This window comes from Epinephelus moara, chromosome 19, assembly GCF_006386435.1.
Source record: "Epinephelus moara isolate mb chromosome 19, YSFRI_EMoa_1.0, whole genome shotgun sequence".
Taxonomy (NCBI): Eukaryota; Metazoa; Chordata; class Actinopteri; order Perciformes; family Serranidae; genus Epinephelus; species Epinephelus moara.
Genome location: NC_065524.1, coordinates 31,349,984 through 31,362,410, shown reverse-complemented (window position 1 = coordinate 31,362,410; position 12,427 = coordinate 31,349,984). Strand labels below are relative to the sequence as shown.

Genomic DNA, 12,427 nt, shown 5'->3' with positions numbered 1-12,427 from the left:
GTTGGGACTGATTGTAGGTTGGAGCAGTTTAGTGAGGGGAAGAAACCTTAAAGCCTCTGCTGTATTTGATGTGACAGTCTTAGTATAGCACTGTTTCGATAATGAAGTGATAAAGATGTCGAATCATTTGAAAGTAATTTAGAACTTTAAAAGTCAGTGCTTCCTGCTGATCCCAGTGATGGATGCAACCATTTTCAGGGCATTGGTTTGTCAGGTTACATTAATTTTGGCAGCTTTTTGTCCAAAGTGACTGAATATATTTAAGGATAGCAGTGTTGGTCTTTGACTTATTCGGTGACAATTGTCAGTTTCTATGAGATGGTTTCATACAGCGTTTTGAACAACAATTAATTCTAATGACTTAAGTGATCCCTTGACTTTTGCAAATTGTCTTTTTGTGGGTGAAGTATTCCTTTAACTTTTCATCCAGTAACCAGGTTGAAATTTGAATTTATCATGTATTTTTGTTTAAGACAAAATACCTGCCAAGCTAACAACATTCCCATCAGCTTCAGCTCTACTTAGTGGTAACCGCTACTTGTTAGCATGCTAACAGGCTCAGCTAAGGTGGTCAAAACGTTAAACATGTTAGCAATGCCATTGTGAGCTTGTTGCCATCCAAGTATTAGCTTTTAGCTCAAAGCACAGCCTTACAGAGCGGCAAGTGAGCATGGCTGTGGACTCTTGTTTCATCATACGCATACTGTACATTGCAAGCAATCTGGGGTTCAGTGTCTTGCTCAAGGACACTTCAACATGTGGACAGGGCCAACTGAGCTACAGCCGCCTCTTCCTGAGGCATTGGTTTCTTTCCAGTAAAAGTTGAAGAGATTTGGGAACATTTGAAAAGCATGAATCAAACTTCTCATCTATTTTGTGCTTGTCAGGTGGAAATTTTTTTTCTCTTGGAATAAAATCACATCAGTTCGGAAAAAAGGAAGCACGGAAATCTCATAGCTGCTGTGAGCTGCTGACAGAAGATGATCATGTAAAATTCAGCCATGGCCAAACTTTTTTTTTTTTGGCAGAAAAGCTTGTTGACCATTGATACGACTTTCTACAGCTCTGTTGACTCCTGGTGATTAGCCATGTGGCACTCAAATCAAAATTAAACAATGCAGAGAGGGATCACTGAGTTAGGAAAGACCAGCATATCTCTTTCATATGATTCATTAAGAAAATCTACTCCATCTCAGCCAGTTTTTCTCACACAAACACCTGCCCCCTTGTCACTGGGTCACGTCTTGAATATCTCGGCGCACACATAACCAGGTTGACATGATGAGACAGGAGTCCTATCAGCTGGCAAATCCTCAGTGTGCCTGTCTGAAATCTGTCTGTCTGAGTGCTACACGGCAGCGGCTCCACTGTCTAGTGTCTGGCCAAGGTTTGAGTTGGAGTGGAGCCCTGACAGCCTTTAGCGGAAAGGGGACAGGATACTGTTCACACAAAAACACACACACACACACACACACAAAGAGTGGTGGAAAGAGAGACGGGAAGGTGGAATGTGTAGAAAGTGAGATTGAGGGAAGGAGGACAGGTTGCTGGGGGAGAAGACTCAGGGGAGAGGCCAAAAAAGGTGATACTGCAAAAAACTGTGCATGCAGAATGCTGGCTTCCCAATATCAAACCACCACCTTTATATCAAGCATGACAGATCCTTCTCTAAACTGTCAAATGATATTATCTGTGTTAAAGTGGACTTAGCAGGTGTAGGTACTATTTACTTTATGGTTGTTTGTGTTAGTGCTGAAACGATTTGTCAAATTAAAGGTCCAGTGTGCAGGATTTAGGGGGATACATTGGCAGAAATTAAATAGATGTATGTTTTCCTTAGTGTAGAATCACCTGAAAATAAGAATTGTGTTCTTGTTATCTTTTAGAATGAGCTGTTTGTATCAACATAGGGAGCAGGTGTTTCAACAGTAGCCCAGAACGGACAAACCAAACACTGGCTCTAGATAGGGCCATTCGCTTTTTCGCAACAGCCACTGTAGTTTGCAGCTCTTCAGCAACAAAAAGGGCTGGAAAACACAGATTTTTTTAACCTGAAAATAATTTATTCAGTGTTTTACCGGTTTAAATCACCAGGTCTGTTTGTTCTGGAGAGGATTAAACCTCTGGATAATTCGGCTCCTGGTTGAAACTACTTGAACACTGAAGGAATTCTAACTGGGAGAAGTTTCAGCTGGTTGCAGTCTAGTATCCTCACCACTAGATGCCACTAAATCCCCCGAAATCTTACACACTGGACACTAAAGGTTAGCCAGAGGTTTATGTCATGTAAATTTATTATTTTTGGGTTTCGGACAGTTGGTCTTGGTTTAAGTTTTCACTTAAAACTAATGGTATCCAAGTATCAGTCCGCAATAAATCCTACCTTCTTAAAGGTTATAATGTTTTTGTCAGTATTGTTAAAGAACAGTGTGGATTTAACTGTGGATTTTATAGTTATTTCAAAGGCTGCAGTTTCTGCTGTCGTTGACTTCTTTTAGATATACTGAGGCGTTTCTAATATTTTGTCCACCCTGTTTATATTAATGAGGGCAGACCTATGCCGAATTTGATGATTCCTGCGTTGTTTTTTTAGTGGCTGCTGCAGATGTTTTATGGCAGATGTTGTTTATGAAAGTTAAACTCACACACGGGGATCCAAATGTGGATCAAATGGCTCGAGAAGCAGAGCTTACGCTTCCTGTTTTCCCAATCAGAGCTGCGCTGAGGCTTCCTGTTTTTGTTTGTCCAATCATGGCGTCCTCTCGGACCAACTATTTGTTTGGCGTATCCAATCAGAGTGCAGCTTTCAGCCGGCATCCTGTGTTTGTTTGTGCCCTCAGAACACCACAGACAGCTCATCCAACTCCTCCCAGAAACTGGAGAGCTCTCTGCAGCCGCTCGAGTCCTCGCCTCTTCCGCAGAGACACAAGTGCATGTTGGGACATCGCCACGACCTCCACGACCCCTATCAGCTCTCAGACCACTACTTCTTGGACCAGGTGAGTAAAAGGACGGACAGTGGAAAAGACATTTGTTTAGATATTTTTTGTCCCTGAATATTTTTTTTGATTATGATATATTTTTTGTAGAAATAAATATGGTTGTTGTTGTTTACTGCTGATGTAAACAAACAATATGGGTTTATCACTGCCAGCAATATTTAAGTTTCATTCTGTCTTCCTCTTCAGCCGTTGTCTCGGCTTCCCCGTCATGTCACCTTCCAGGAGGACGAGGAAATCGTCCGCATCAACCCTCGGGAGCGCAGCTGGGAGCGAACCACCGAGCGTCACTATGGACGCCAGTCAGATCGTGCCTGGCTCACGGGCTACGAGGACTACCGCCACGCCACAGTGCGTGACAAGTTCATCCAAATGGACGACTCTGAGTCCTACGTCCACTTTGCCAAGACGGAGGCGCAGAAGCACGACTACACCTATCCTCTGGCACCGGCCTTGTCGCCTTCAGACTCTGACCCCGCCCTCGGACCCTTGGTCAGTAAGGGCCATGGTGGCTCGTATCGCCAGGGCTTCTCCTCTGTGGTCTCCAGCCAGCCCCGCTCCTTCCTCCCGAGCTCCTCGCCATCCACCAATGGCGGGAAGGGGCGGAAGGAGGATGGGCTGGAGCGAGCTCAGTGCGAGCACTGCGGCGAGGCCTTTTTCATCTCCGACAACCGGAGAGGCCGATGCCACGATGCGCCGGACCCTGTGCGGGCGTGCATCAGGCGGGTCAGCTGCATGTGGCTGGCAGACACCATGCTCTACCACTGCATGTCCGATCCAGAGGGGGACTACTTAGACCCCTGCTCCTGTGACGGGGGCGAGAGCAGCGGGGGAGGTCGACTCGGCACACGCTGGTTAGCTCTGCTCGGCTTGTCTCTGGTGGCGCCCTGCCTCTGCCTTTACCCGCCTCTCCATGCTTGCCACCGGGCGGGGCTCAGGTGCGGCTGCTGCGGAGGCCGACACAAGGCCCTAAGCTGAGCCGCCGCGCTCGGAAGCCTCTCGGAGGAAAAAATCTAAACCCAACACAAGCACAGGGAAAGGGAAGGACGGGGAAATACACAGAGGGGACAAGTGGTCGTGGCTGCTCACTCTCTTGCCTTGGTTTCTCTGGGATTCTCTACAAATTCCAGACACTGAAATAAGCCAAAAAAAAAACAGTTGGTGCATTTTCTGAACGGCCTGGGAAGATAAGCTCCCCCTTACGGCAGACAGTTCTCTCAGCTCTCCACATGGCCATTTCATGCTCTGTTTCTAGTGAGAGAGCACTCTTTTTCAGGGGGCCTTTTTTTATAGCTGACCTATATGTCATGTATCACATATGCAGGTACTTTATACTTTGTACACTGACTCGGCGTCAAAGAACTTGAATTGTTTCTTTGTTCTATTTTTTCTCTCCTTTGATGTACGCGTGGCCATTTTGTTTATAATCTATTCCAATATCAGGCCCGCTCAGCTCAACTCCAGCTACAAGAGAAATCAGACACTACACCTCTTTGCGTGTGTGAGTGTGTGTATGTGTGTGGATGGTATATGTGCATGCTTACAATGTGCGCCGAGGCCTTCTGTTGTCTGTACTGCAGCTCATAGTAAAGCTCATGTATATAGTCTACATAGCTCTCCACCATCGACATCTTCTTTGTTCACTGAAACAAATGTGGTACTCATCTTAATCTTCTAATATCCCAAAGATTCGTGTTTTTATTCTATTTATTTTCTCACTGAATTGATCTACCAGCAAAAAGGTGCTGGGTTGTGATTCACTCACTGAATGAGACGGTGCTCCAAGTCATGCTACGATACTCAAGCATCCGTCTCCCTGCTCCTTTCACGTTATTTCAAACAGTGCCTAAACTACCACCTAAACCAGGAACCCATCCAGTCTTATAATTCCAGTCAGCTTTTTGGCATATTTTACAGAATATATACTCAAAGCAGTGCGAGATTTTAAGGCTCTGATTTCCTCATCCTCTGCAGAACCTCAGTCAGCAGTCCGTGTCACGTCAAGGACTGAAAAATCAATCAAGAGATACCGTTAAACTTGGTGCCCGTTATGCCTTAAAATGTGGAGTCTGGCTCCAAACTTCACCCCCATCCCTCTGAAGATGTCTGCTACAATGAAAAACAGGAGCACAGTTACGGCTCCAAGCAATCAGCCTCACCACGTACTCTTTTAAACTTGGTTTAAACTATTTTTGTAATGAAAAGGAACTCTTAAAAAGGTTCTCATGTAAACTAAGGACTCCAGTTTGCTTGCGATGTACAATCAACTCCCCTCTTTAAGCCTTCAGTGGAGCCCACCGGTCACATGTGGAACAGCAAAGTCTGAATTGATAGGGATCTGAATGGTGCAACAAATTAAATTAGTGGTGAGATGTGTTTAAAATTATTTAACACATAATATTCTCCTACAAAGTGTAAGTTTAAAAAACAAATACAGGTGTTAAAGCCCCCTTACAAGTGAAAATTAGTATAAAATTTCTTGTTTTGCGAGTGAATCTTATTTCAGTTATTTATAAAACATGAGTATACGTGTCATTCTTGAGTTGTGAAAGGAATAATCTGACACTTTGTTGCCAAGAGTGAGATGGGAAGGTCGATACCACTGTCATGTTCGAGAAGCGGTTCGGTTAGCTTAGCATAAACACTGGAAACGGGGAAACAACAAGCCTGACTCTATCCAAAGGTTACAAAATCCACCTACCAGCTTTAGGGCCTGTGTCCATGTAGTCTTTTTTTCTCAGTTTCTTCTTTCGGTGATGTCACTGTCGCTGCTTTAGCTAGGCTACTGTCTACTGTCACAACAATGACAGAAAACCTAATTTTTTGGGAGCAGATCAACTGGCAGACTGTGTTGTGCTTTGATCACCCTTCGCTTTGTAAGCTTGAATTTGACTGTGTAGTCAACCTTCTGTTGATGTCGCGTTATGTTAGCTACCTGGCTAATGTTAGTGTCAAGATATTGTTGTCATAGAAACAAACCCACACGCAGCATGTCATTTAAAAAAAAGTGCTGCCAACACTTTTTGCTTTTTCTGCTGAAGGAAAACGCTATGTGCACACAGGCCCTTAGAGGTCTCACTTACTAACATGTTATATGTTGTTTGTTTTAGTCAGAGTGAAACGTGAAGTGCAAAATTGTTCAAAATTGTTCAATCAAGATACAGTGAGGTATAACATGTTGATGACTGAGCCAGGCTAGCTGTTTCCCAGTCTTTATGCTAAGCTAAGCTAATCATCTCTTGGCTGCTTGGCTATTACTGACCTTCCAGTAAAAGAAAAGATATATGAGTATTTACCAAAAAGTCCAAAGTATTCCTTTAAACATTTAGAAAGTATTTTTTATTTAGAAAAAACATTTGGTTACATTCTCTGAAACTGTCACTATATCCTGACGGTGGTACATGAGACAAATAATCTGGCTCCTCCTAGTGCTCCTAATGGCATGTGCAAGAATCAACCGGGCCTGAACGAAAACAACCAATCAGAGTCCAGAATAGTGGGAGTGAAAGAAAGCTTTTCGTCATCATCTTCTCTTTACATGTCTTCACCATGTACACTGTTATTGGCAGTGCATTGTGTGCACGAGCAGCGATTTACATGTGTGAGAGACTTCTCCTGGCTCTGATTGGTGGATAGTGGATTCTTACAAATGCCGTTAGGAGCACTAGGAGGATGAGGAGGAGGAACGTGATTTTTTTTCATATGTACTACTGTCAGGATATAATGATTTTTATAAAAGTTACCTGCTGCATCGTCATGGCCAAATTGTATTTTTATTTTAAGACAACTTGCTGAAACCACAGTCACATGTGACTGGCGGGCGCTATCGTTCTGTCCAACAGCGTATTTTTTTCCTCCATGCCAGATTTGCCACATTATCATGCCCACAAACATAACGTCGGATATTCGACTATTGATTTACGAAACAGTTAAAGTCTGTGTCGTAGTGTGTGTGTGTCAATGTACAAACTCAGGCATTAGAGGAAAACAAAAACGCCGTCCTATCTGCCTGTGTCGCCCACTGTTTGAGTGACACGGCAGCCAGCCAATCACGCCCTTGCACTGACAGCACAACATTAAACTGACAACCGCTTGGGTGCTTTATGCTTCGTCTAAGCCCGGTTGATGGTGGCGTTAGAGGATGTGACCGGGAACACAATAAGCTTTTTATAATTAAAAAAAAAAGAAGAAGAAGCAGGACATCAGTAGGGTCCCATTGGAAAAGAACGGGAGTCTGAAGAACAGCTGAAACGCTGGAAACAAACATCCACCCCTGATTGTTTTGCCAAGGAAATGTCACTTACTGTAGTTGAAATACAGAATGCCTGAGGATGTCCTTTTCCCTTCCCTGGTTGTGTCTGTTTCATACATCCTGTCCTGTGTATCAGTATGAACGTCCTTGGTGTGTGTGTGTGTGTGTGTGTGTGTGTGTGTGTGTGTTTATCCCACATCCCTTTCCCCTCTCCTGCTCCTTGATCCAAAGCTACTGGGATCAGCTAAATATGCTATCACATACTAACACCTATCCAGTATAATCAGATCCTTGGATGATGTGATGTATTAGGGACAGGGCCAATCAGATTGGAAAGAGTGTGTGTGTGTGTGTGTGTGTGTGTGTGTGTGTGTTTTAAATCTTTTTTCTCTGTCTCGTCTGGTGTTTGAGTGTGTTCTCACATGTCAGAGCCATTTACAAGTGCCTGAACGCATCCTCTTTATCTCCTTGTGTATTTAAATTGAAAAATTAAAGAAACGACACCCTGTAATGAATTAGACCCATTTTTTACGCTTAGTATTTTTACCTCTGTAAAAAAAAAAGAGCAAAAATTATATTATATATATCAAGTGTATGTTGTACATTTTTATTTCTATTTTTGTTTTTTTAAAATAACTGTTTCTAACATGTACGATGGATGTAGCTCTTGCTTTCGAGAAGGAACAGGAAGTACTTTGTAGATACTGAAGGGTGGCCAGGTCTGTGAGAAAACTAAAGTGAAATGTGTGTCTTACCTTCCGCCTCCAATAAAATGAGAGAAAACAGTGAAACCACACGTGAGTCTGCTGCTTAATTTTACTCTCGGATCGAAGGTACTTCCCCATAAATGGCTACTGTAACAAACCGCAGAGCTTCTGCTGCATGCATCATCATTTACCTCCATGTTCCTCCTATTTGTGTGTAAGTGCATCAAATCAGTTAATTAAAGGGGCAAAATGGGTCAGGAGTCTACACTCATCCTGGCCCTTCTGTACTTACACATAGTGGTGCTTTGGGAATGCATCTATGTTCACAGGGTCCTGTGTCCCCCATCTTAATATCCTCTTAATATGACACAATAAGGGTGCTGTCAGACCTAGAGTTGTCTTGCTTTGGTCTGAATCAGGGACTAATTTTGTTAAAAAGTTGCATAATTGCCTAGAGTTGGTTCGTGTTCTCACGGCAGCATTTACAAGCGGACCAGATCAAATGCCTTGTGTGAGAAAGCTGCTCTTGATTGGTCAGAATTTCCATGTGGGAAAAATCCAGGAAGTAAAGCAAACGTTGAAGAAGAGTACACTTGCAAGATAAATGTGACACTTTCTAATGTCACAATGGAGGGACAACTACGCAGGTTGATTTTAGCGCTGCTCATCGTGGACTATATTGCTGTCATTGTTCATTTTAGTCAAACCATACAGTTTGAAAACGAGGCGCGGCTCCAACTAGAAAACAATGTTTTGATGCATTGGATGTGCTGAATGTGCATATTAAGGCAGTACAGGAGGAGGTGCACATTAATAATCCTCCAGGACTGTAACATGCTCATGTTTAACCCAAACAATATGTCATGTGACTGCAGTTGGTTCAGATCCAGGTCGGAACACGTTCTCACCACAAACGAACCGCACCAGAGTTTGTTTGTAACCAGACTTTTAAGAAGGTCTCGGTCTGGTTGTTTTGGTGCGCATCTGAGTGTGATTTCTTTGTTCAAACCTGCCCGAATGAACCACACTTAAGGAGCTAACAAACTTGAGTTCAACTGAACAGAACCAAACAGGGCAGGTGAGAAAGCACCCTAAGGAGACCTTTTAAAGGAGTTCAAATGTTCAGTGTAAATGTCCCAGGGTCATTATGTTGAAATCAGTCACCTATAGCATGTGGCCTACTGATGTTATACCCCTTGGAACCAAGCAGCAACTTCCAGTGTTAAAAATGAAGTCAATGCATAGTGCTACAAATTGCAGTTCCTCTAACGGCCACTTGAGGCTGGTTCCAGAAGCTAGTCAATCCTCATAGACCCCCATGCTAAAATGCACATCTTTACAGCAGAAATAAACACGTTAACAGACTGGTTTTAAAAGCAGTTTTAGTCTCAATAGCTAATTTGAACATTCATGACAAAAGAGATCACGGATACAAGCAGCCAAAATGACTTTCCTTTGTGGGGTGGCTGGGCTCAGCCTTAGAGATAGAGTGAGGAGCTCAGTCATCTGGCTGGGGCTCGGAGTAGAGCCGCTGCTCCTTTGCGATGAAAGGGATCGGTTTAGGTGGTTCGGGCATCTGAACTTTTTGCAATTTAAACTCTAGCCTGTCTCTTACAATGCCGGTTTATATCAAGAGACAAATGGTGGAAAAATTCAACACAAGGCTAGACTGAGCCCATGGGAGCATAAGACCCTGGGAATAGGGTACGTTGGTGCTGGTGGTGATGAAGAAAGTCAGGGGTCACCAAGTGAGTAGGATTCATCCTGCAGGGGAACATGAATGTCTGTACAAAGACTTTATCCAAATTTTGCATGGCTAAAATGAAACATCACTTCCTGCAGATGGTTCAAGTATAATGAATTGCATTTTTGCAGGGACAAATAGTCATCAGGTCAAACTTAAAGTCCCTCTTTCAGTATCTAAAATAGTTTATTGAGAGCTTATGTCGGACAAAGACGCAAACATTCAACAAATAGTTTAAAGCCATATAAAGTCCCTGAACAGGTTTTTAAAAACAAATACAGAATCTTTAGAGAGAAATAAAATTGCGAGGCAGGAAGGATGTCCTGAGGAGATCTTTAGGATGAACAATGTCAGTCAAGGCTGCAGGTTTCGTGCTCCGTTTTAAAACCTTCCTCGGTTTGATGCACACAACTCTTAGTCAAGTATCTAATGAAAGAAAGCACAAAGAAACTTTGGCCTAGTACACCCTGTTTCATTTTCTTCAAGATGTCTTTCCCCTGCTGCCTCCCTCCCCAGCAGGAACATGTGATAGCCATCGAGGACGTCGAGCTGTTTCACTCAGGATGTCTCTGGAAAAGCATGTGGGCGATAATGATGGAGCGCGAGAGAGGGGAGGGGGAGGGAAGAGAGAGAAAAGAGAAGAAAAAGAAGGTCCCTGAGGGCTTTTGGGGGCCTGCTAAGCAGCTCAACGGCTGCAAACAGCATCACAGTCCACATGTGCAAACATTTAAGATATCTGCTCGTGTAATGGGGTCAGCATGGCCCCTCTCTGGGTGCACAGAGCACCGGCGCTCACTTCCAGTGAAGTTTACAGGAATGGGTGGCTCGTCCCGCACCAGTGCTGTGGTCTCACGTCCAAAGATAGGTGGAATTTGATGTTGTCCTCCTTGGGACTGAGATTTTGTTCTACGTTAGCACCCAGTGAGCATTACTTTTGCAACATCTCATCCTGTTGTGTTTCTCTGTCAGGTCTAAACTACCTGATAAACACACACAGAGCTGTGATGTTGCAGAAGTAAAGCTTGCACAGAGCAGGATAATTGTTAAAGCATTGCCTGACTGGGTTCAAACCCTGCACCTGAGATAAACTGTGTGACACTGTGGAGGAAAAAAAACATCTCTCTACTCCCACCCTGTGGAAAATGTTTTAGCTGGTAAGAGTTTGTGCACAAGCAAGTTACAAACAGTGTTGTTTATGAAGATAACAAAGTACTACAAAGTCATTTTAAAAGTAATTTTTTTTTGTCATCAGCGTCCTCCAAAAAGTTTACAAATAAATGTTTTAGCAGTGAAATGTACTCAAGCACCAAAAGTAGAAGTACTGATACTGAGGGACGGGTCCTGTGATAAAATACTGATGTATGAACAAGAGCAGTGGTGGAGTAGGTTTACTCAAGTACTGTCCTAAAGTGAAAATCTGAGGTCCTTTTACTCGAGTATTTTAATCTCCTGCCACTGTCGCCTTCTACTTCATTACACTTCAGAGGGGAACAGTGATGACATTGAAACTTATTGGCAACGAATTTTGTATTAGTATTTATAATTTTTTGTCATTTTTTTATGCAAAAAAAAACATAGTTCAAGCTTCGTAAATATTACTTCATTTTAATAATTTTTATTAATTCAATTTATTAATTTTTTTCTGCACTGAGTCGTTTTGCTTTTAACACTTAAATACATTGTCCTGATTGTACTGAATATTTTTAATTATGTAACACTTTCAATGCAGGACTTTTACCAGCAACAGAGTATGTTTAGTGTGTTAGTAGTACTTTTATTTAAGTAAACGATTTGAATACTGATACACCACTGAACACAAGTTGCATGGGTATATGTCAGTGACAAAAGCTGAGAGATAAAATGAAACAAAAATGAAAAAATTGGAGAGATTTTTGGTGATGTGGAGAGTTTTGTTTTAAATTGAAAGCAGAAGTTTCATTTAATGTTAGTCAGAGGATTGTATGCTCCTCTAAGGGTTTAAAAAACATTTTTTAAAAATACTTTAGTGGCTGTACTGGAGCTTTTGATCATGTTACACAATTAACAGATGGAGTTTGCTTCCGCAGAATTTCCATAGAATGTTCTGAACAATTTGGCTTAAGAGCTGCAGTTCGAAGTTCATTCATGAACTATGTCTAAAATGTATAAAATTCAGGGTGCAGTCATGCTGTTATCATGCTTTTTGTGCATGTGCATGAAATATTGTTGAGAGAGAAGTTGAGAATTTCACCAGACAAGAGAAAAATGTATGTAACTTATCTGATAATATGAGTTTGAAGAGTCAGCAGCAGCCACAGCTGTAATACTGAAAGTTTCAAACAAAGAACCAGTCCCCGAAACTGCATCAAAGTATCTTAGTGAATGTCCTCTGTTGAGACCTGAGGATGCGTCTGTTTGTGCTCTGATGGGGAGGAAACTTCAAATGATGCTTCAGAGGTAACAGTTCATGGTTAAGAGGGAAGTGGCAGGAGTCGAGGGATTAAAATGGAACAAGGCCGGAAGAGTCTGGGTGAGATTTTTATTTCAGGCACGGAAAGAGAGCCTCTTCCTCTGGTGGCGCCAGTCCTCTGCCACTGTTCCATTTCCTCTTCCTCCTCCTGGTCTGTGTGTGCAGAGCTCTCCTCCTCCTCCTCCTCCTCCTCTTCTGTGGCCGAGCCTGTGTCACCTCCATACCTCGTCCATCCGTTCCTCTGGTGCAGTGTTTGTGTATCATCTAATCTCACCT

The 12,427-nt window shown here is 42.8% G+C and overlaps 1 protein-coding gene across 1 annotated transcript in view; it reads left to right on the top strand.

The window, feature by feature from the left end:
- The window catches only part of LOC126406501 (sprouty-related, EVH1 domain-containing protein 2-like), a 31,330-nt gene extending 23,288 nt beyond the window's left edge, over positions 1–8,042 (top strand). The window contains exons 5-6 of the mRNA XM_050070807.1: positions 2,841–2,999; positions 3,189–8,042. Of these exons, the coding sequence (XP_049926764.1) occupies positions 2,841–2,999; positions 3,189–3,977 (948 nt within the window). The 3' untranslated portion in view covers positions 3,978–8,042. The remainder of the gene's footprint in view (positions 1–2,840; positions 3,000–3,188) is intronic.
- Positions 8,043–12,427: the final 4,385 nt, after the last annotated feature.